Source organism: Globicephala melas, chromosome 1 (assembly GCF_963455315.2).
Source record: "Globicephala melas chromosome 1, mGloMel1.2, whole genome shotgun sequence".
Taxonomy (NCBI): Eukaryota; Metazoa; Chordata; class Mammalia; order Artiodactyla; family Delphinidae; genus Globicephala; species Globicephala melas.
Genome location: NC_083314.1, coordinates 90,829,970 through 90,853,181, shown reverse-complemented (window position 1 = coordinate 90,853,181; position 23,212 = coordinate 90,829,970). Strand labels below are relative to the sequence as shown.

Here is a 23,212-nt window from a genome sequence, read left to right as displayed (position 1 = left end):
CACGGGTGGGTGGGTGTGGTGGTGTGATGAATTGGGTGATTGGGATTGACATGTATACACTGATGTGTATAAAATTGATCACTAATAAGAACCTGCTGTATAAAAAGATAAAATAAAATTCAAAAATTAAAAGAAGGATGCTAAGTTGTGACAGCAATAGGAAAAGAATACCAACCGCATGCAGTAGCTACCTAAAAAAATAAAATAAAATAACCGTCACTACAGTCAAAGTAACAAACATATTCATCACTCACAAAATATTATTCATGGTCTTTTGTGATCTCTTCTTCCTGTCCTTCCCTGCTCCCCCTCTATTTACCCCATGCCATACTCCTCAACCCCAGTCTCCAGGCAATCATCCATCTGCTTTCTGTTGCTATAGTTTTCATTTTCTAAAATGTTATATAACTGTAATCACACATTAGGTACTTCTGTTTTGTCTCGCTTCTTTCACTCACCTTAATCATTTGGAGATTCATCTATGCTCTAGAGTGTACCAACAGTTCATTCCTTTTTATTGCTGAGTAGTATACCATTATATAGTTATACCACTGTTTATTTATCCATTCACCTGTTGTTAGAGCTCTGGGTTCTAAATTAGCTTCCTGGACCTAATTCCAACATATGTGTGTGAGGCGGCTTCCCCATACTAACAAGCAATTCTTGGAGACAAGCAGAGTGTCCAAGAATTCAACTCAATTCTGACACTGTCTACCCAGAGATAGAATCATATTCCATGAGTAAAGGGCTCAGTCCCACAAGACTTCCTTCCATTTAAGATACCAGTCCCAAGCCCAGGTTGTAACCTGTGCTTCTGACCTCCTTCCTATAAGTCAGAGGTTCCCATAACTTCTTTTTGGAATCTGGATAGAAGCCCTTTATCTCATATGTGATTTGGAAATATTTTCTCCTCACCTGTGGCTTGTCTTTTCTTTCTCTTAACAGTATCTTTTGAAGAGCAGAATTTCTTTAAAATTTTAAAGAAATCTAATTTATCAGTTCTTTTATGGATTGTGCTTTTAGTGCCTTATCGGAGAATTCTTTGCCTATCGAGGTTGCAAATATTTTCTCCTATATTTTCTTCTGTAGTATTATAGTTGTAGGTTTTATATTTAGGTCTATGACCTATTTTTTACTTAATTTTTGAGATATATGTATCCAAATTCATTTTCTTGCATATTTGCAATATCCAATTTTTCCAGTATCATGTTGAAAAAAATATCCTTTCTCTGTTGTATTAACTTTTTATCTTTGTTGCAAGTCAATTGTTCATATATGTCTAGTTCTCTATTCTGTTCCATTAATCTATTTGTTTATTTTCATGCCAATACTGTGCCTTCTTTATTGTTGTAACTTCATAGAAAGTAGCAAAATCAGGTAGTGCTTGTCCTCCACCTTTGTTCTTTATCAAATTTGTTTTTGCTATTCTAAGACCTTTGCATTCCCAAGTGAATTTTAGAATCAATATTCAAATGTCTACAAAGAAGTCTGCTGTGACAGTGATGGCAATTACAATGAATCTATCGATAAATTTGGGAAGAATTGACATTTTAACAGCATTGTCTCTTAGCCCATGTACATGGTATATCTCTCCATTTATTTATATCTTTTTCAATTTCTCTCAGCAATGTTTTTTTATTTATGTTTGTTTTTTAGTTTTCAGTGTGTAGGTGTTTCACATCTTTTGTAAGATTAATTCTTAAATATTTCATAGTTTGATGCTATTGTAAATATATTTTTTAAAAATTGAGTTCTGAATATTTGTTGCTAATACACAGAAGAACTATGGATTTTCTTTCTTTATTTAAGTATAGTTGATTTATAATATTGTGTTATTTCAGGTGTACAGCATAGTGATTCAGTATTTTTGCAGATTATACTCATTATAGGTTATTACAAGATGATGCATATAATTCCCTGTGCTATGCAGTATATCCTTGCTGCTTATGTATTTTATATATAGTAATTTGTATCTGTTATCCCATACTTTTAATTTGTTCCTTCATCTTCCCTCTCCCATTTGGTAAACACAAGTTTATTTTCTATATCTATGAATCTGTTTCTGTTCTGCATATTCATTTATTTTTATTATATTTTAGATTCCACATGTAAGTGATATCATATAGTATTTGACTTTCTCTGACTTATTTAACTATGCACAATATTCGCTAGGTCCATCCACATTGTTGCAAATGGCAGTATTTCATTCTTTTTTATGGCTAATATATATATTTATATATGTATTTCTTTATTCAATTCAATATCTTCTTTATTCAATTGTCTGTTGATAGGCACTTGGGTTGCTTCCATGTCTTGGCTATTTTCAATAGCCAATAGGCTATGAACTTTAGGGTGCAATTATCTTTTTGGATTAGAGTTTTTGGTTTTTCTCAGTATATAACCATGAGTAGAACTGCTAGATAATATGGTAGTTCTATTTTTAGTTTTTTGAGGAACCTTCATAGTTCCTTAGTGGTTGCACCAATTTACATTCCCACCAACAGTGTACAAGGATTCCTTTTTCTCCACATCCTTACCAACATTTGTTATTTGTAGACTTTTTGATGACAGCCATTCTGACAGATGTGAGGTGATACCTCACTGTGGTTTTGATTTGCATTTCTCTAATAATTAATGATGCTGAGTATCTTTTCATGTGCCTGTTAGCCATCTATCTGCATGTCTTCTTTGGAAAAATATTTGTTCAAGTCTTCTGCCTGTTTTTGATTGGATTATCTGGTTTTTTGATATTGAGTTGTATGAGCTGTTTATATATTTTGGATACTAACCCCTTGTTGGTTGCATAATTTGCAAATATTTTCTCCCATCCCATAGGTTTTTTTTTATTTTTTTATTTTTTTATTTTTTTATTTTTATTTTTTTAAATTGTTTTGTTGTTTATTTCAGAGCACCCAAAAGCTTTGCAGGATTTCACTCTTGAAAATATTCTTTCCCATATTTATTATTTTCGTTGTCGTGACTACACAGAGCTACTGGCACAAGTTTATCTGCTTCCAGACTTCCTTTCAGAACACTCAAAGGTATGGCTCAATGTTTATCAGGTTGAGGAGGCTCTCTTTTATTCCTGATTAGTTGATTGTTTTTATCATGAAAGGTGTTGGGTTTTGTCAGATGCTTTTTCGGAATCAACTGAGACGATTATGTGGCTTTTTTTGCCCATCCTATTAATCTGGTGTGTTTCATTGATTGATTTTCATATTAAACCACCTTTGCATTCCTAGGATAAATCCTGCTTGATCATGATATATAATCCTTTTAATATACTACAAGATTCAGTTTCCTAGTATTTTATTGAGGATTTTTACATCTGTAATTGGTCTGTGGTTTTCTTTGCTGGTGATGTCTTTGTCTGGCTTTGGTATCAGTGTAATATTGGCTTCATAAAATGAGTTAGGAAGTTCCCTTCTCTACTTTTCAGAATACTTGAGAAAAATTGGTGTAAATTCTTTAAACATTTTATAGAATTCACTGGTGAAGCCATCTGGTCCTGATTTTTTCTTTGTTGAAAGGCTTTTGATTACTGATCCAATCTCTTGTTATAAATCTATTCAGATTTTCTGTGTCTTCATGGATCGATCCCTTGATCATTATGTAGTGTCCTTCTTTGTCTCTTCTAATAGTCTTTGTTTTAAAGTCTATTTTGTCTGATATGAGAATTGCTACTCCAGCTTTCTTTTGGTTTCCATTTGCATGAAATACCTTTTGATCCATCCCCTTACTTTCAGTCTGTATGTGTCTCTAGGTCTGAAGTGGGTCTCTTGTAGACAGCAAATATATGGGTCTTGTTTTTGTATCCATTCAGCCAATCTGTGTCTTTTGGTGGGAGCATTTAGTCCATTTACATTTAAGGTAATTATCGATATGTGTGTTCCCATTCCCATTTTCTTAATTGTTTTGGGTTTGTTATTGTAGGTCTTTTCCTTCTTTTGTGTTTCTTGCCTAGAGAAGTTCCTTTAGCAGTTGTTGTAGAGCTGGTTTGGTGGTGCTGAACTCTCTCAGCTTTTGCTTGTCTCTAAAGGTTTTAATTTCTCCATCAAATCTGAATGAGATCCTTGCTGGGTAGAGTAATCTTGGTTGCAGGTTTTTCTCCTTCAACACTTTCAATATGTCCTGCCACTCCCTTCTGGCTTGCAGAGTTTCTGCTGAAAGATCAGCTGTTAACCTTATGGGGATTCCCTTGTGTGTTATTTGTTGTTTTTCCCTTGCTGCTTTTAATATGTTTTCTTTGTATTTAATTTTTGACAGTTTGATTAATATGTGTCTTGGCATATTTCTCCTTGGATTTATCCTGTATGGGACTCTCTGTGCTTCCTGGACTTGATTAACTATTTCCTTTCCCATATTAGGGAAGTTTTCAACTATAATCTCTTCAAATATTTTCTCAGTCCCTTTCTTTTTCTCTTCTTCTTCTGGAACCCCTATAATTCGAATGTTGGTACGTTTAATGTTGTCCCAGAGGTCTCTGAGACTGTCCTCAGTTCTTTTCATTCTTTTTTCTTTATTCTGCTCTGCAGTAGTTATTTCCACTATTTTATCTTCCAGGTCACTTATCCGTTCTTCTGCCTCAGTTATTCTGCTATTGATCCCATCTAGAGTACTTTTAATTTCATTTATTGTGTTGTTCATCGTTGCTTGTTTCATCTTTAGTTCTTCTAGGTCCTTGTTAACTGATTCTTGCATTTTGTCCATTCTATTGTCCATTCTATCTCCAAGATTTCGGATCAACCTTACTATCATTATTCTGAATTCTTTTTCAGGTAGACTGCCTATTTCCTCTTCATTTGTTAGGTCTGATGGGTTTTTATCTTGCTCCTTCATCTGCAGTGTGTTTTTCTGTCTTTTCATTTTGCTTATCTTACTGTGTTTGGGGTCTCCTTTTTTGCAGGCTGAAGGTTCGTAGTTCCTGTTGTTTTTTGTGTCTGTCCCCAGTGGCTAAGGTTGGTTCAGTGGGTTGTGTAGGCTTCCTGGTGGAGGGTACTAGTGCCTGTGTTCTGGTGGATGAGGCTAGATCTTGTCTTTCTGGTGGGCAGGTCCACGTCTGGTGGTGTGTTTTGGGGTGTCTGTAGACTTATTATGATTTTGGGCCGCCTCTCTGCTAATGGGTGGGGTTGTGTTCCTGTCTTGCTAGTTGTCTGGCATAGGGTGTCCAGCACTGTAGCTTGCTGGTCGTTGAGTGAAGCTGGGTGCTGGTGTTGAGATGGAGATCTCTCGGAAATTTTTGCTGTTTGATATTATGTGCAGCTGGGAGGTCTCTTGTGGATCAGTGTCCTGAAGTTGGCTCTCCCACCTCAGAGGCACAGCACTGACTCCTGGCTGCAGCACCAAGAGCCTTTCATCCACAGGGCTCCTTAATTTGGGATGATTGGTTGTCTATTCAGGTATTCCACAGATGCAGGGTATATCAAGTTGATTGTGGAGCTTTAATCCGCTGCTTCTGAGGCTGCTGGGAGAGATTTCCCTTTCTCTTCTTTGTTCTCACAGCTCCCAGGGGCTCAGCTTTGGATTTAGCCCCGCCTGTGCGTGTAGGTCGCCGGAGGGCGTCTGTTCTTTGCTCAGACAGGACGGGGTTAAAGGAGCCGCTGATTCGGAGGCTCTGGCTCACTCAGGCCCGGGGGTAGGGAGGGGCACGGAGTGTGGGGCGGGCCTGCGGCAGAGGCCGGCGAGATGTTGCAGCCTGAGGCGCGCCTGTGCGTTCTCCCGGGGGAGTTGTCCCTGGATCCCGGGACCCTGGCAGTGGCGGGCTGCACAGGCTCCCCGGAAGGGCGTGTGGCTAGTGACCTGTGTTCGCACACAGGCCTCCCGGTGGCGGCAGCAGCGGCCCTAGCGTCTCATGTCTGTCTCTGGGCTCCGCACTTTTAGCCGCGGCTCGCGCCCGTCCCTGGAGCTCTCTCAAGCAGCGTTCTTAATCCCCTCTCCTCGTGCACCAGGAAACAAAGAGGGACGTAAACGTCTCTTGCCTCTTCGGCAGTTCCAGACTTCTCCCCGGACTCTCTCCCGGCCAGCCGCGGTGCACTAACGCCCTGCAGGCTGTGTTCACGCCGCCAACCTCAGTCCTCTCCCGGCGCTCCGACAAAAGCCGGAGCCTCAGCTCCCAGTCCCGCCCGCCCCGGCGGGCGAGCAGACAAGCCTCTCGGCTGGCGAGTTCCGGTCGGCCCGATCCTCTGCGCTGGAATCTTTCCGCTTTGCCCTCCGCACCCCTGTTGCTGTGCTCTCCTCCGCGGCTCCCAAGCTCCCCCACTCTGCCTCCCGAAGTCTCCACCCGCGAAGGGGCTTCCTAGTGTGTGGACACTTTTCCTCCTTCACAGCTCTCTCCCGCTGGTGCAGGACCCGTCCCTATCCTTTTGTCTCTGTTTAGTTTTTTCTTTTGCCCTACCCAGGTACGTGGGGGGTTTCTTGCCTTTTGGGAGGTCTGAGGTCTTCTGCCAGCGTTCAGTAGATGCTCTGTAGGAGTTGTTCCACGCGTAGATGTATTTCTGGTGTATCTGTGGGGAGGAACGTGACCTCCGCGTCTTACTCTTCCGCCATCTTCCCGGAAGTCCCCTGTTTTTTTATTTTGTTGATGGTTTCCTTTGCTGTGCAAAAACTTTAATTAGGTCTCATTTGTTTATCTTTGCTTTTATTTCTTTTGCCTTAGGAGACTGATGCAAGAAAATATTGCTATGATTTATGTTGAGAGTGTTCAGCCTATGTTCTCCTCTAGGAGTTTTATAGTTTCTGCTCTTACATTTAGGTATTTAAACCATTTTGCATTTATTTTTGTATATGGTGTGAGAGAATGTTCTAACCTCTCTGTTTTACATGTGGCTGTCCAGTTTTCCCAGCACAACTTTTTGAAGAGACTGTCTTTTCTCCATTGTGTATTCTTGCCTCTTTTGCCATAGATTAATTGATCATAGGTTCATAGATTTATTTCTGGGCTCTCTATTCAGTTCCATTGATCTATGTATCTGTTTTGGGGCTGATACCATGTTGTTTTGATTACTGTAACTTTGTATTGATCTGGATAAAACCTTATAAAAAAGCCCACAAGAACTTTTTGGCCAACACAATAGTACATCAGGCTTATTTATAGCCTGAATGAACTATCACTTAAGACCATCTGGTTTCTGGGTATCTTGACACTGCAATGAGGGTATGATGGATTATAAAAGCAATCTATGCACTAGAAAAAGCATAGTTCTAATGGGAGAAAAAACAAAAATTGACTTTATTGCTTTGTATATCAGTCTTATGTGCAGTTTTAAAATATGAGTCACTATACAGAAACTCATTACTTCTGAGAGAAAATTCAAAACTGTATCTGGATCTCTAGAATTGAGGACCAGACTGTGGATACTGATGTCCTCACTGAAAAACAAAATTATATTTTTAAAAATTTCAAGCTCTCATTGTAATCTCTTTTTGTTTCTTCACTGGATATTTGTTGCTCAATATTATCTCTGCTGTAAGGTTGACATTTTCTGGAGGATTGCTATTGCTTAGTCATGTTTATATCTCCCACAGCACCTAGAACAGAAAACACCATATATGTTTCTTCAGTAGAAGGATGAATGAGGCATAGATATGTTTCCCACATTTTCATGTGGAGAAGTTCATAGACCAAATGTAGAGTGTATATGCAACTCAGGGTATATAAGAAACTGGTAGATCAAGTCACTGACCTTCTCCACAGCTGATTGACCAGCCTATCCCTGATCCCAGGGCTTCCTTCAGTCCCTGAGCACTGACATGGTATGTGTCACTGACTCAGCCTCCTCTAAGAATGGCTCTATTACTTACTTCTAGAGTGCTTAATTCAATGTTAAGCATCTTTAGCTTGCTGAATTGAAACAAATGTGGTGTCCAAGATGAACCAATTGGTTCCTCAGTTCAGAGACTAAAAGAGCAAGAAGTTTGGGGAAACTTTCCAGAAAAGATTCACAGCTCAAACCCAAGGTGATGCTGGAGATCCTTGAACCCTGGACATATGTGTCCTCTGATCTCTGGTGCCACTTTGCAGAGCCAGGTCACTTATGTCCTCTTTTCTTCCTTCTACATTTTAGGGCAAGAATATCTCAGCATGGGCATAAGTAGCTTGAAATTGCTGAAGTATGTCCTGTTTTTCTTCAATTTGATCTTCTGGGTAAGTCTGTCTCTTCTGAGCATGGTTGAACTCACCTCTTCCTAGCTACACTCTACTTCTCTCTCCTCTCCTGAAGAGCCTGGTGTGGAGTGGAACCCACACATGCCCAGGTCAGGTGCAGTATACACAGCCTAAGAAGAAGGGGATGATAATTTTCTCCCCTCTTTCCATCCTGCCATAATATAAGCCTGCAAAATTGAAAGATACCAGTGCAGTAGAGGATACTGTTTCTCTGGGAGCTTTAGGCTATTACTGCTCACTGCTGACATCTATGGGTCAGAAACCTAAGACTCTACATTCCCTGTATTTAATGGCTCTTTTCTTCTTGCTCCCCCGATGCCCAAACCTAACCCCTTGGAAAGAATAGATGATTGAAAAGGAAGTCACCTTTTCTGGGGAGGTGTCACTATACCAGATTAAGCAATTGAATTTCAGACATAGGATAGGTTGGTACTCATGTTTCTATGAGAAGATTCTTAAAAGTTTGGCTTCTCTAGTTTTCTGCCAAGAAAGATGAACTTCTCAACCAGGGTATTCCCTTTACATGGTTGTGGTTTCCAAAGGGAAGACCATATATAAGTAGTTGAGGGAACAAGGAGTAGGGATCTGAATCATGAAGATCTGGAAGCAAGAGTGGGAATCTGAAGCATGAAGATACTGTGTTACCCATAGGAATGAGCTTTCCCTGGTATCTGATATGGGTAGGATGAGGCATGAGTGGGACATCACAGGAGATGATAACTTTTTTTCTAAGGGCATGGGGAAATCTGGGTAAATAGTTTGTTGTGTAGAACCAATAGAAAAAGGTGATTCTAATCTCATAAGTGAGTATGAGGAGATATTCAAGGACCACATTTTATTTCAGAATGTTATGTGATTCTTCCTTTCAGCTCTGTGGCTGTTGCATTTTGGGCTTTGGGATCTACCTCCTGATCCATAACAAATTCGGAGTGCTCTTCCATAACCTCCCCTCTCTCACGCTGGGCAATGTGCTTGTCATCGTGGGTTCCATTATCATGGTGGTTGCCTTCCTGGGCTGCATGGGATCCATCAAGGAGAATAAGTGCCTGCTTATGTCGGTGAGTTACTCTCACAGTTGATGTGGTGCCCTAAGTGGGGCGACATGATGCCTTGGCTTAAGCCACAAGCAAGATATTTTCTGGCAACTCACCTATTAGTGCAGGGAAATCATAGGAACATAAAATTGGCACCTCAGGTCAGTCCACTCTGTCTAGACCAGTAGTATTTTGTTCTTGACTGCAGTCCTAGGGATAGATAAGAGAGGGCATTGCTATCCTCCTTGACATCCATTTTACACTGTTAATGACGAACTTATCATTATAATTTGCCTTCATAACTTTTATTTCTTCTTTCTTTTTCCTATAGATTTCATCATTTATTTTATTTTAAAAATTTTTATTGGAGTATAGTTGATTAACAATGTTGTGTTGGTTTCCAGTGTACAGCAAAGTGAATCTGTTATACATAAATATATATCCACTCTTTTTTTGTTTTTAGATTCTTTTCCCATGTAGGCCATTACAGAGTATTGAGTAGAGTTCCCTGTGCTATACAGCACGTTCTTATTAGTTATCTATTTTATATATAGTAGTGTTTCTATGTCAATCCCAATTTCCCAATTTATCTCCCCCCATTTCTTATTTATATCTGGTTGAAATCAACTGTCATCCATCTGCCTAAATCCTCCTCACATTAGTATATATTTCCAGGATCTGACTCAGAGTCACTAACTGATGGAAAATATAGTCTCTAGATTCTTCTGAGTGCTGTAACCCTCCTAAAACGGCAGAGGATGCTTACCTATCTGATATCTGCACTAGATACACCATAGTTTGAGTGACCCAAATGGGTGAAGGCCTAGGCTGCAGCTATTGAGGTCTAACATGAGAGATGCTAGAGCTTTTCACTTGCTCCCTGTCAGTTACCTATCCTAAGGAGCACCTTTAGACTTAGGTTTTTCCTGTAAGATCTATGGAGGAAGAGCTCTTCATTCCTCTGGTGTGCTCAGAACAGAGCTTGGTATAACAGTGCCACTCTATCCATAAATATGGGTTCCCAATCACCTTTCTTTTTCCTCAAGTTATGTGGTTAATCTTCTTTCCATTATGGGTCAACTGTTAAACTGGAGTCAAGAGATAGAATAAGAGGGCTTCCCTGGTGACACAGTGGTTAAGAATCCACCTGCCAATGCAGGCGACATGGCTTCGAGCCCTGCTCCAGGAAGGTCCCACATGTCACAGAGCAACTAAGCCCATGTGCCACAACTACTGAGCCTGCACTGTAGAGCCCTGCGAACAACGACTACTGAAGCCCATGCGCCTAGAGCCCATGCTCTGCAACAAGAGAAGCCACTGCAATGAGAAGCCGGTGCACAGTAACGAAGACCCAACACAGCCAAAAATAAATAAATTAATTAAAAAAGAATAAAAAGGGGGGATAGAATAAGAAAGTCCTTGTTCTCAGATAGTTCCCAGACTAGTGGCAAAAGATGGAAGATTATAGACTTGGGAAAAAGGTTTTAAGTAGTCAAAATTTGTGTTGGGGTAAAAAATGAAGGAAAGTGAATAAGTGAAAATGTGTTTTCTGTTAATTGTGATTGGCATAAGCACCTAGAGTTGGAGATAAATATGAGTTAAGATCATAATTAGAGCGCCTTTTCTCCCCATCTGTACAGGGCTCCTCTCAACCTCTACCATTACCTTCCTCTACCTTAAAATAGCCCTTTGCTTGCAGAAAGGACCAGGCCCCAAATTCTAAAGACACATGGTTCAGTTTACTAGTTTTTGCTCAGTTGTTTCAATAGGCTGATGCTAAAACTTCTTCATTGAGTCAACAAATGGTATTGCCTATTCATTATGCACATGGAGCTCAGTGGGCACAATGGGTAGAAGCACAATGGGAAGAAGAGAACAAAGTTAGAAGACAGCTGATCTGCCCTCTAGAGTCTTGGAGTATAGTTGTAGGAAAAGAACAAATATTCCTCACAAAACAAGAGAAAGCTTATGAAGGCTCAAACAGGCAGGAACAGAACCTCCTGCACATGTGCAGAGACATGCCTGGATGCTCCCAGGATGGAGTAGAAGTGGGGGAGGAATGAGGATCAGTGCTGTGAGCATCTCTTTTCTTTGCCCCAGTTCTTTGTCCTGCTGCTGATTATCCTCCTTGCTGAGGTGACCTTGGCCATCCTGCTCTTCGTGTATGAACAGAAGGTAAGTTATAGAGAATCAAACTCGTTGTATTGCTAAGAGTGGGTAGTGTGCAGTGGAGAAGAAATTGGCACAAAATAAATCCTATAATAGAGTTAGAATCAAAGTAGAAGGATGAAGGAAAGAAGGATTAATTGCAATTGGGGAGAGAAAAAAAATCATGAAGGAGATTGCATTTGAATGGTGTTTTGAAGGATGAATAGGAAGAACAGTAAAAAAGCAAGTTTATCTTCCTCTTATTTACCTATTTACTTTTCTCCATGTGTTTGGCAGTACAGAATATCTGTCTCAGTGCCTAAGAGAACTCATGCTTTGATTGTCCATTTTCCTCCTTTGTAAAACCAGAGTTCTGGAAGGACAAGAGACCACTGTGTACGTCTTCCTTCAATGCCATCTCATCCTCAGCATTTCTTCCTATATATAAGCTCCCTCCCCTCACTTCCTAGCTCTGAGGAGACCATTTGGAAGGGAGGAGCAGATGGAACTATTTTATTAGCCTACATTAGAAATTCCTTGTTCCTTGAACTCACTTGCTTTTTACAATGTCTTCTCTGCTGGAATGTGCCCCACCCAGCTGAATGACTATGTGGCTGAGGGTCTGACTGACAGCATCCAGAAATATTACTCAGACAACAGCACCAAGGCGGCATGGGACTCCATCCAGTCATTTGTGAGTACAAGTGGAATCCTCCTCGGCTCAGCCCAGACATAATTTTCCAAACTCAGTCCCTGGGGACTAGACAGGTCTTCCTTTCATGAAAGTTTCAGAATCTAAGGTCCACAGCTCCTAGGTTAAGAATAATGCTTGGCTATCACAAACAGGAGAGCACAGGAATCAGCTTGATTGGTACAAAGTTGTCTACATTCTCTTTTACACTTCATCCACTCAGGCTCATTTTTTAAGCCCTACTAAGATGTACGAAAGACCCAAACATGTTATACTGGATTCGTTTATGTATTTTCCAAAATTTTTCTGAAAACAGAAATTGGTTAATGCAAGAAATCTCTTTTGAAGTCCTGAGTAGCCCAAATCATTCTTGTTATCTAGCTCACCAGCACCCCATTCCTCATACCCTAACCCACCAACAAACATATATATTAACTTGGTATTCCTGCCTTGGTGTGTTGGGGTCAGGGGGCCAGCATGACACTGGCATAGCTTGTGTCTCAGACAATACCATTATGACCACATGGAGCCGCCTGTGGCCCTGCTATGCCTGCTTAGTGTGGAGTAAAAGAAATAGCACAGGGCTTCCCTGGTGGCGCAGTGGTTGAGAGTCCGCCTGCCGATGCAGCGGACACGGGTTCGTGCCCCGGTCCGGGAAGATCCCACATGCCACAGAGCGGCTGGGCCCGTGAGCCATGGCCACTGAGCCTGCGCGTCCGGAGTCTGTGCTCTGCAACGGGAGAGGCCACAACAGTGAGAGGCCCGCGTACTGCAAAAAAAAAGAAAGAAAGAAATAGCACAGAAATTAAAACCCAGAGACCAGGATTGGGTAGTCTTGGAAAAGTCACTTAACCTTTCTGGATCCCCAATTCTTTCTTTTTTTTTTTTAAACTCCTGTTTAGAAGCCTTCTTATTATAGAATTTCTAGACTTATACAAAAGAAAAGAGAATAATAGAAAAATGTATCTCTGGGTACATATCACCCAGCTTCAATAGTCAACATTTTGCCAATGTTGTTTTAGCTAACCCTCTATACTTTTTTTGCTAGTATTTATTAAAGCAAATAATAGATATTATATCATTTAAAATTAAATATAAAGATAATAACTTCCTTTTTAACAAACTATTTATTTATTTATTTATTTTGCGGTACGTGGGCCTCCCACCGCTGCGGCCTCTCCCGCTGCGAAGCACAGGCTCCGGACGCGCAGACTCAGCGGCCATGGCTCACGGGCCCAGCCGCTCCGCGGCATGTGGGATATTCCCGGACTGGGACACGAACCTGCGTCCCCTGCATCGGCAGGCGGACTCTCAACCACCGATCCACCAGGGACGCCCCAAACACTTTATATTTTTAGAGCAGTCTTAGGTTTACAACAGAACTGAGAGGGAGGTACAGAGATTTCTCATATACTCCCACAAATGCATAACCTCCCCCATTATCAACATCACTCACCAGAATGGTACATTTTTTTAGATGAAGGATGAGCCTACATCGACACATAATTATCATCCAAAGTCCATAGTTAACATTAGGGTTCACTCTTGGTGTTGCACATTCTATGCATTTGAACAAACTTATAATGACATATGTGCATCATTATAATATCATACAGAGTAGTTTCCCTGCCCTAAAAATCCTCTGTGCTCTGCCTATTTATACCTCCTCCTACCCTCATCCTTGGCAACCACTGATCTTTTTATTGTCTCCATAGTTTTGCCTTTTCCAGAATGTCGTATAGTTGAATTCATACTGTATATAATCATTTCAAGCTGGCTTCTTCCACTTACTAATATACTTTTAAGATCCCTCCATGTCTTTTCATGGCTTGATAGCTCATTTAGTTTTAATGTTAATATTCCATTTTCTGGATATACCACAGTTTACTTATTTATTCACCTATTGAAGGACATCTTGGTTGCTTCCAAGTTTTGGCAATTATGAATAAAGCTGCTATAATCATCCATGAGCAGTTTTTTTCCTGTGGACATAACTTTTCAACTCCTTTGGATAAATACTGAGGAACATGATTGCTGGTTCATTTGGTGAAAGTATGTATAATTTGTAAAAAGCCTCCAAATGGTCTTCCAAAGCATCTGTACCATTTCTCATTCCCACCAGCAATGTATGGGTGTTCCTGTTGATCCACATCTCATGAGTATTTAGTGTCAGTGTTCCAGATTTTGACCACCTTCACAGGTGTGTACTGCTAGCTCATTGTTTTAATTTTCATTTCCTTGATGACGTATAATGCGGATTTTCATATGTTTATTTGCCATCTGTATATCTTCTGTGGTGAGGTGTCTGTTAAGGTCATTGGTTCATTTTTTAATCAGGTTGGTTGTTTTCTTATTGTTGAGTTTTAAGAGGTTTTTTTTTTTTTTTTAAATATTTAGGCAAAAATTCTTTATCAGATGTGTCTTTTGCAAATATTTTCTCCCAGTCTGGCTTGTCTTCTAATTCTCCTGATATTGTCTTTTGCGGAATATAAGTTTTTAATTTTAACTGAGTCCAGCTTATCAATTATTTCTTTCATGGGTCATAACTTTGGTGTTTCTTCTAAAAATATATCTTCATAATCAAGGTCATGTAGGTTTTCTCCTGTATTATCTTCTAGGATTTTTATAGTTTTGTGTTTTACTTTTAGGTCTATGATCTATTTGGAGTTAATTTTTGTGAAGGGTGTAAGGTCTCAGTCTAGATATTTTCTTTCTTTCTTTCTTTCTTTTTTTTTTTTTTTGCATGTGAATATCCAGTTGTTCCAGCACCATTTGTTAAACAGACTATCTTTTTTCCATTGTATTGCCTTTGCTCCTTTGTCAAAGATCAGTTGACTATATTTTTGCAGGCCTGTTTCTGGGCTCTCTAAATCTATTTGTCTATTCTTTCACCAATACCGTACTGTCTTGATTACTGTAGCTTTATAGTAAGCCTTGAAGCTGGGTAGCATCAGTACCCCAACTTTGTTCTTTTTCTTCAATATTGTATTAACTATTCTCAGTCTTTTGCCTCTCTATATGAACTTTAGAATCAGTTGGTTCATATTCATAAAATAACTGGCTGGGATTTTGATTGGGGTAGCACTGAATCTATAGATCAAGTTGGGAAGAACTGATACCTTAACATTGAGTCTTCCTATCCACGAACATGGCATATCTCCCCATTTACTTGGTTCTTCTTTGATTTTGTTCATCAGAGTTTTATGAGTTTTTTCCTCATACAGATCTTGTACATATTTTGTTAGATTTATATTGAATACCTAAGTATTTCGTTTTGGGGGATGCTAGTGTAAATGGTATTGTGTTTTTAATTTCAAATTCCACTTATTTATTGTTGTAATATAGGAAAGAAATTGACTTTTGTATATTAACTTTATATTCTGCAACCTTGTTATAATTGCTTGTTAGTCCCAGGATTTTTTTATGTCAATTCTTTCAGATTCTCTTCATAGATGATCATATCACCTGTGAACAAAAACAGTTTTATGTCTTCCTTCCCACTCTGTATACTCTTTCTTTCTTTCTTTTTTATATTTTTGTGTTCCTCTCTAAAGTTTTCACTGTGTACATCTCTTATTTTCCCTAATTCAGTTAACATTTTTATTACCAATATTTTGAATTCTTTATCTGTAAATTATTTCTATTGCATTATTTATTTATTCAGAGGTTTTCTTTTGCTCTTTCAATTGAGAGCAGGTCCTCTGCCTTTTCATTTTGCTTAACTTTCTCTGCCTCTATGAATTTAGGTGAAAGAGTTACCTATTGCAGTCTTGAAGGGGTGTTGTTATGTGGGAGTGTCCCTGTATAGACTATGCATGCCCAAAGCCTTTGGTGGGAGACCTGGATTTGATGTGGATGCAAGTCACATCTTTCCTTAGTGTGTGCTGACAGCTATCACCTTGGTGGCGAGTGGGGCTAGAGATGGAAGGGCTAGATCTAGAGCCAGATGTAAGGTGGAACTTCCCCTCTGCTCAGTGATCATCACTGCCCTATCAGTGGCAGGGTCTAATCCAGTTGCTGGAGCCAAAGCCCTGAGAGTCAGACCTGAACTGGCTCTGTTCCCTTTAAGTGTGTGTTTTCCCCTCTGCCTGCACTGGGGCCCTTGACCCAGAAAGAGGAAGTGCTGAAGCAAATGGGACCCCTGTGGGCTCTTGGCTCATGTCAGCTGAAGACAGGCCTCTGAGCTGTCTTTGATGTGCTGCTTCACAGACACCTGCAATTGTTTCCCTCATTCTGCTCAGAAGCAGCCTTGGGTGCAAATCCCCTTGTCCCTCACAGTCAATCACTGCCCCCAGCCTCTGCTTCCCCTGCCCTGTTGTGGAGCCACACCTCAGGGCAGGTGGGGTCCGCATGAACTCTCAGTGTATGGTGGGCGGGGGGAAGGTGGTGGAACAGCCTCCATCAGAGATCTAGGATGTTTCTGATGCACTGCTTGAGTAAACACCAACAATGGCAGCTGCTGCTCCACCCAGGCTCCGCCCCGATACTGGATCACCTCTGTGTCCCATGGTTTCCATCTTCTCCTTGGTCATGGCCACCCCAGATCAAGTGCTGCACTGTGACATGGAATGAATGGGGCCAGAGCATTTGTTTGGCTTGGGTTAGGACCTGTGAGCAGGTGGTTGCAAGAAATCTGGCAGCTGTTAAAGCAAACATCTCTCCACCCTGCCTTGGAGGCAAGCCAGCATGCATGCACTCCTCACGAGTGGAGTCCAGGCTTCCACAGCCCTCCTGTTGATCCAACCAGTACTCCAGTCAGACAAGGTACCTTTTCTCCCAAGCATAGGAACCCACGACTGGGGCTCCACATTTGGGGTTCTCACCACTCACTCCCCAGCATCGGTATCCCACCCATGCATTCTCCCTTTTACTCTGAGTTCCCTCCCAGGGGCACAGGTCCTGACCTAATCACTTTTTTCCCCTTCCTACCCAATTATATGTGTATTTTTTTACAGCCTTGGTTGTACAGGATTCCTTCAGCCAGTTTTTAGTTAGTTTTCAGTGAGTTTTTTTTTTTTTTTTTTTTTTGCGGTACGCATGCCCCTCACTGTTGTGGCCTCTCCCGTTGCGGAGCACAGGCTCCGGACGCGCAAGCTCAGCAGCCATTGCTCACGGACCAGCCGCTCTGTGGCATGTGGGATCTTCCCGGACCGGGGCACGAACCCATGTCCCCTGCATCAGCAGGTGAACTCTCAACCACTGCGCCACCAGGGAAGCCCTCAGTGAGAATTTTTCCACATGTAGATGTATTTTTGATGTGTTCATAGGGGGAGGTGAGCTTCACGTCCTCATACTCCACCATCTTGATCAATCTCTCCAGGCCACCTTTTAATTTTGATGATTTTCTCTATTGATTTCCTATTTTCAATTTCATTGATTTCTGCTTTAATTCTCATTTATTTTTCTTCTTACTTTGAACTTAATTTGCTCTTCTTTTTCTAGTTTTCTAAGATATACACTGAGATTATTGATTTTTTGATCTTTCTTCTTTTCTAATATTTTTATTCAGTATATCAATTTCCCTCTAAGCACTGCTTTTGCTGCATCCCATATATTTTTATAAGTTGTGTTTTCACGTGTGTTTTCATTTTTGTATACGTTTTCCAATATTTTTAAATTTCTCTTGAGATTTCTTCTCTGATCATGTGTTATTTAGAAGTGTGTTGTTTAATCTTCTTGTAAAATAAGGTCTATTTAATACACCTAAAATTTTACAATAATTATTAATATCATTAATAAATGTCTATAATCATTTATCTAAAAATATTATTTTTAATTGGTTTCTTCCAACCAAGATCCAAACAAGGTCCACATATTATATTTGGATAATACGTTTCTAAATCTCTTTTAATTTATGATAGTATCTCTCTGTGTTCATGCTATTTACTTGTGGAAATAAATTAGGTTGTTTGTCCTATAGAATTCCCCAATTTCTGGATTTGGCTATTTGCTTCTCAAAGGATTTTAGCATCAGGGAGTCTCTGTCTCCCATACTTGTGAATCTAGAGGCTTGATAAAGTTTCCATTTGTGGTGAGACTAACATACATATTTCCTACAGCATCACGTAAGCAGGCACAGAATATCTGATTGTCCTACTTTTTGTGATCTTAAGACTTGTTGGTGAGTGTCGGAGGACAGAGGGAACAAAAACTGCCCAACAAACTGAGAAGGCATCTTGAGACCAAAAAGTGAGGCATGCAGCTCCATATAATCAATGGATCAGCTTATTATAGGGTAACTTACAGAGTGGGATTGGGAGTGGGCAGATGATTTGGAGGCATTTGCAGATGTATTCCACACTGCCAAGGGGCCATTGGGATGGTCTTATAGGTAACCTAGGGTATGGGGGTAGATACTTGGAAACAGGACGTGCATTCCTAAGTCAAGATTAACCATCTTACATTCTGTCACTTCAATATGTTCTTCTTCTTGTTGTATTTTCTTTGACATAACGTCCTAAGTTGCAGAACATGCCATCCAGACGGTCCTCTCTAGTGCCAGCGCCTCTTTAGTCTTCTCTAGTTCCCAGGTGAACTGTAATTTCTTTTCTGTGCTAATATTTAGAGTACATAACAAAGACCATGCAACAGTTGCAATAGCTTGCTCACTTTTTTTTCACCCCACTTTTGCTTTGCTACCTCTTTGGTTAATATATCTAGTATGCCCTTTGGTGTTTTCAGGGTATCCCTCTACTCTTGCACCAGCCTGAAGTGTTCCATAAATATAGCCAGATCACCCCACATGGAAATGGCTGGCCAGCCTGGAATTTCCCCCACAGACAACAAGTTTTCCCTGTTTGGCCCCTTCACCCATTCCTGCATTATTTTCAGTCTCCTGCCTGGCTTGCCAATTGTCCAAGGATGGAGGGAACAAAAAGTGCCCAGTGAACTGAGGCATCTTGAGACCAAAAAACAAGGCAGGCAGCTCCATATAATCACTGGATCAGTTTATTATAGGGTAACTTACTCACAGGGTAGTATTAGGATCTGGAGGACAACGATCAGGAAGCATTCGCAGCTACACTCCACACTGCCAAGGAGCCGTTGGGACAATTTTATAGTTAACTTAGGGTATGGAGGTAGATGCTTGGAAACAGGACATTCATTCCTAAGTCAGAATGAATGGTAACTAGTCTTGTGGGCACTGGGAGTACATCAGCAAATGTTATCACCATTGTTTTGGGACTAACAGAGCATAGAGGCCACAATATCTATTAATTACAAAGCTCTTTATGACATAGAAGTGATTTATTGTACCCTGGGTAGGGTCAGCGGTAGGACAGGAGAAACTGTAAGGGCCCAAGATAGCATCAGCTATGCTAACAGCCATACAGTGGGTCTAGGGGTGGTCAGCCTGATCCCTCCATTATAAAGTCTCCTGTGTGCCTAATTTTTTATTTGTAAAATGTGAATAAATTAAATATGCCCTCTCTACTTCAAGAAGTTTTGTGTGAAGGGAATGGTATCACAGGTTTGAAAGTACTTAGTTCTAAGGAGCCATAGTAGTCAGGCCAATTCTGGATTTTCTGCTAGAGAGTCAGATCTGAAGGGCCTACCGTTTCTCCAAGGCCCATGGTTTTCTTTCTGTTATCTTACTAACCAACACTTGTTTGGGGTTTGGCTTTCAGCTGCAATGTTGTGGTGTAAATGGCACAAGTGATTGGATGGGCAGCCCACCAGCATCTTGTCCCTCAGACCCACAAGTTAAGGTAATTTATTTTCAGAAACTTTTCTGCTATTGGTCACTGTGGTTAAACTTTTAATTACCTTAGAAACTCCAGTCGTACAGGACCTAGTCCTCCCAGCCAGAAACAGGAAACCTTAAACAAAAGAGAGACCAGGGAAACAACTCATATAACTAGACAAATAAGAAAAACAAACAAGAAAAAAATAAGTTCATCTAGATTAGAGATGCCGTGAAGAATCTTGCTACTCTAAACTATTACATTAGAGGGGAAAATTTATGTGATAGTGGCAGAAGACTATGTCTAGATTTTTCTTGAGCAAGAATTAGGTCTTCTTATGGTTGAAAGTGAAATTGTAAGGTTGAAGCAGAAAAGCTTCTCTCTACCTGTTTCCCTGCTCTCCTTCCTTGGAGATGGCAGCATCCAACCCTTTAGCAGAATGCATCATAAGTGAAGGAGTGAGGAGTTGGGGAAGAGAGAGTTGACAGAACTTCTGACTAGACCTAGAGAAGAAGCCCAAATCAACTTTCAAATAGACTAAGTCCCTAAGGTCCTCACTTGAGGTTGTTTGGAAATCTCTGGAATTTGGGAGGGTCTGTGAAGAAGGACTGGGACACCTACCAACCAGCAACTGCCCTGCAGCTTGGCAGGCCTATTATGTTTACTGGCTTTTGAAGCAGAAGCTGAAATGCAACCAGTCCTAGGATTGCATAGCCTATATTCCCATTTGCCAATCCCAAGACACTAATGAATATTCAAAAAACACAAAGACATATGTTGTTGACCTGCCTCTTAGGATCTAGTTTAACTCAGTGTGTAAAGATCTAAGACTTCTACTTTAGATGACACTGTAATGATAATAATACCAGAAAAGTCTCTAGTTTAATGTTTTCTATTTTATGCCCATTTCTTCATCCATATAAAAATAATAAAAATATAATGCCTGGCCTAAGTCTCTTGGCATAAGGCAAAATACAAACTATCTTCCCAAATAAACCTCCTGATAAAGTTGAGTAATATAGTAGCGTCATTTGTACTTGTAATTTTTTCTAGGGTTGCTATGTAAAAGCAAAACTGTGGTTTCACTCCAATTTCCTGTATATCGGAATCATCACTATCTGTGTATGTGTAATCCAGGTAAGAGCTTAACCAGAGGATTACTTTGAGGATTAAATGAGATGTCATGTAATTTTTAGAATGGTACCAGGTACAAAAATATGAGCTCCCCCAGTAAAGTAGAAAATGATGTTATTTCCAGTTTAAGGCATACAGAAAATATGCTGTAAGATCTATCTGGTCAATTTATCCCTAAGAGAAATGAGTGTTTCATTGTCAAATTAAAAGCCACCAAGCAGAACCTTACTTTGGTCCCTCACAGAGCTGGTCTGGAAAAGCCTGTGATGAATAAAGCATTCTGCTTGAAAAATTGGCCTTGTGTGCTAAGCAGGAGTTGGTGATGAAAACTGTAATCAATTTCCTCATTGCTTCTCTGCTTAGTTTGACAAGTCAGGGGTGAATGGGTGATAGTTTTTTTTTATTATTATTATTATGTGATATTTCTACCATTTTTATACCCAAGTTTCTTGAGTATATCACAGATTAGCTAAGATCTAATCAAGAAGCTCAGAGAGAAATGATTTTTCTCTACTTGAAAACCAAGGAGGCCTAAGGCAAGGGTAAAGATCACTCACTGCACAAAGTATTGACCTGTGCAGAGCTTGATTATACCAGCAGCAGGACTTCTGTGATTTATTAAGGAGACAAAAGATGTCCCAACACTTTATACTCTACTGTCTTGCCATCATTACCCCCACTTGTCTCCCCACTGCCATTCTAAAGCTAAAGGAGAAAACTCCTGAGAAAGAATTAGAAGTGAGAGTAGGAAGGGTAGTCTCAGTGTGATGGACAATTTCTTTTTCTCTGAGACTGATTCCAGGGACTGTGGGTGAGATGTTTCCACCTGTAAAGACCTCACACTTTCCCAACTGTTTCCTCAGGTATTGGGGATGTCCTTTGCACTGACGTTGAACTGCCAGATTGACAAAACCAGCCAGGTCCTAGGATTATGACCTGTGGCTGCCTTGTGCTGGAAAGACTTGTTTCATCACTGGAAATCTAAAACCACTTGTAACATGAAGCTCTAAATGACCAACTCCTGAACTGGTGTCTTTGTCCCCCTCCCACCTCTTCCCTGTTGAGTCCCTGTCTCATACAACCAGAGAAGAGGGTGTTGGTCAGGCACTTCCCATCTCAGATAGCAAGACAATCCTTTATCATTCATGGCAGCAGCCTTGTCACTCATTAATAACTGAACATTTGTCAGACATGAAAGTCCAAGAGAACCTGTGGTACTAATGGCTCAAGATCAAAAGATGGGTCTGCAGCTTGGGTTTCTGCATCTTCCCATTGTCAAACAAGTCTCTGGCCTCTAAATCATGCCCAGTCCACTCTCCAAAGTCAACCAAGAGATAAGCTTAAGGGAGCTCTGGGGCCAGGTTCATTGGATCATTGTCACAATCCTGTTTCCTTTTGACTGGGGGCCTTGGCTACAGGAATGACAGAGTACCCTTTCTCCAAAGGTTAGGTTTCATTTCAATTTCTTTATTAAAGGGTCTTATTGATTCATCTAAGTCTTTCCAAAATAAACTATCCAATGACTCACACCCTGATTTCAGCCAATCTCTTAGCCTTTGATTTACATAACTATGAAGGAATTCAGCAGGATAGGTATTTCTGGTGGTTTAGGTAATAATTACATTCAAAAGAGTTCTGGTGTTATTTCTCTTTCAGATAAGGTTTTGTTAATGTACTGTTTTAATTCTTCAATAAATAAAATAGCTTATGCTCTGTCAATCACTACATTCTCATTCCTTTGTCTCAAATATAATTTCCATGACTCAGCCTAATTGCCCTGCCAGCAAGTTAGGGATATTAGTTATCTATTGCTGCATAATGAATTACTCCAAAACTTGTCGCTGAGAACAATGAACATTTATTATCTGACAGTTTTTGTTGATCATGAATCTGGGAGCAGCTTTATTGGGTGATTATGGCTCGTGATCGCTCACATGACTACAATCAAGATGTCAGCTGCAGTCATCTCAAGTCTCAACTAGAAGAGGATACACTTCCAAGTTCTCATATGGCTCCTGATAGACATCAATTCTTTGCCACATGCACCTTTCCATAGCACTGCCTTATGACATGGAAGCTGATTCTCCCCATAGCAAGGTATTCAAGAGACAGCATGAAATACAGCACCCAAAACAAGCCATACACTCCTTTTATAACCTAACTCAGAAGTGCCATCACATCAGTCCTGCTGTATACTATTCCTTAGAAGTAAGTTGAAAAGTTCACACTCAAGGGGAGGAAATTACACAAGTGTGTAGATACTATGGGGTGGAGATCACTGGGGGCTATCTTAGAGGTGGTCAACTACACCATGTTTCTTGGGTCAGGAGAAGCTAAATTTAATTGTCTATATGAT

The 23,212-nt window shown here is 40.4% G+C and overlaps 1 protein-coding gene across 2 annotated transcripts in view; it reads left to right on the top strand.

The window, feature by feature from the left end:
- The window catches only part of CD53 (CD53 molecule), a 35,083-nt gene extending 12,508 nt beyond the window's left edge, over positions 1 to 22,575 (top strand). Inside the window, exons 2-9 of one of the 2 annotated variants that reach the window (XM_060287266.1) lie at positions 2,908 to 3,041; positions 8,064 to 8,143; positions 9,034 to 9,222; positions 11,299 to 11,373; positions 11,945 to 12,040; positions 19,666 to 19,746; positions 20,776 to 20,859; positions 21,720 to 22,575. In XM_060287266.1, the coding sequence (XP_060143249.1) occupies positions 8,081 to 8,143; positions 9,034 to 9,222; positions 11,299 to 11,373; positions 11,945 to 12,040; positions 19,666 to 19,746; positions 20,776 to 20,859; positions 21,720 to 21,791 (660 nt within the window). In that variant the 5' untranslated portion in view covers positions 2,908 to 3,041; positions 8,064 to 8,080 and the 3' untranslated portion in view covers positions 21,792 to 22,575. The remainder of the gene's footprint in view (positions 1 to 2,907; positions 3,042 to 8,063; positions 8,144 to 9,033; positions 9,223 to 11,298; positions 11,374 to 11,944; positions 12,041 to 19,665; positions 19,747 to 20,775; positions 20,860 to 21,719) is intronic. The other variant, XM_030868987.2, reaches the window with a different exon arrangement.
- The last annotated feature ends 637 nt before the right edge of the window (positions 22,576 to 23,212 follow it).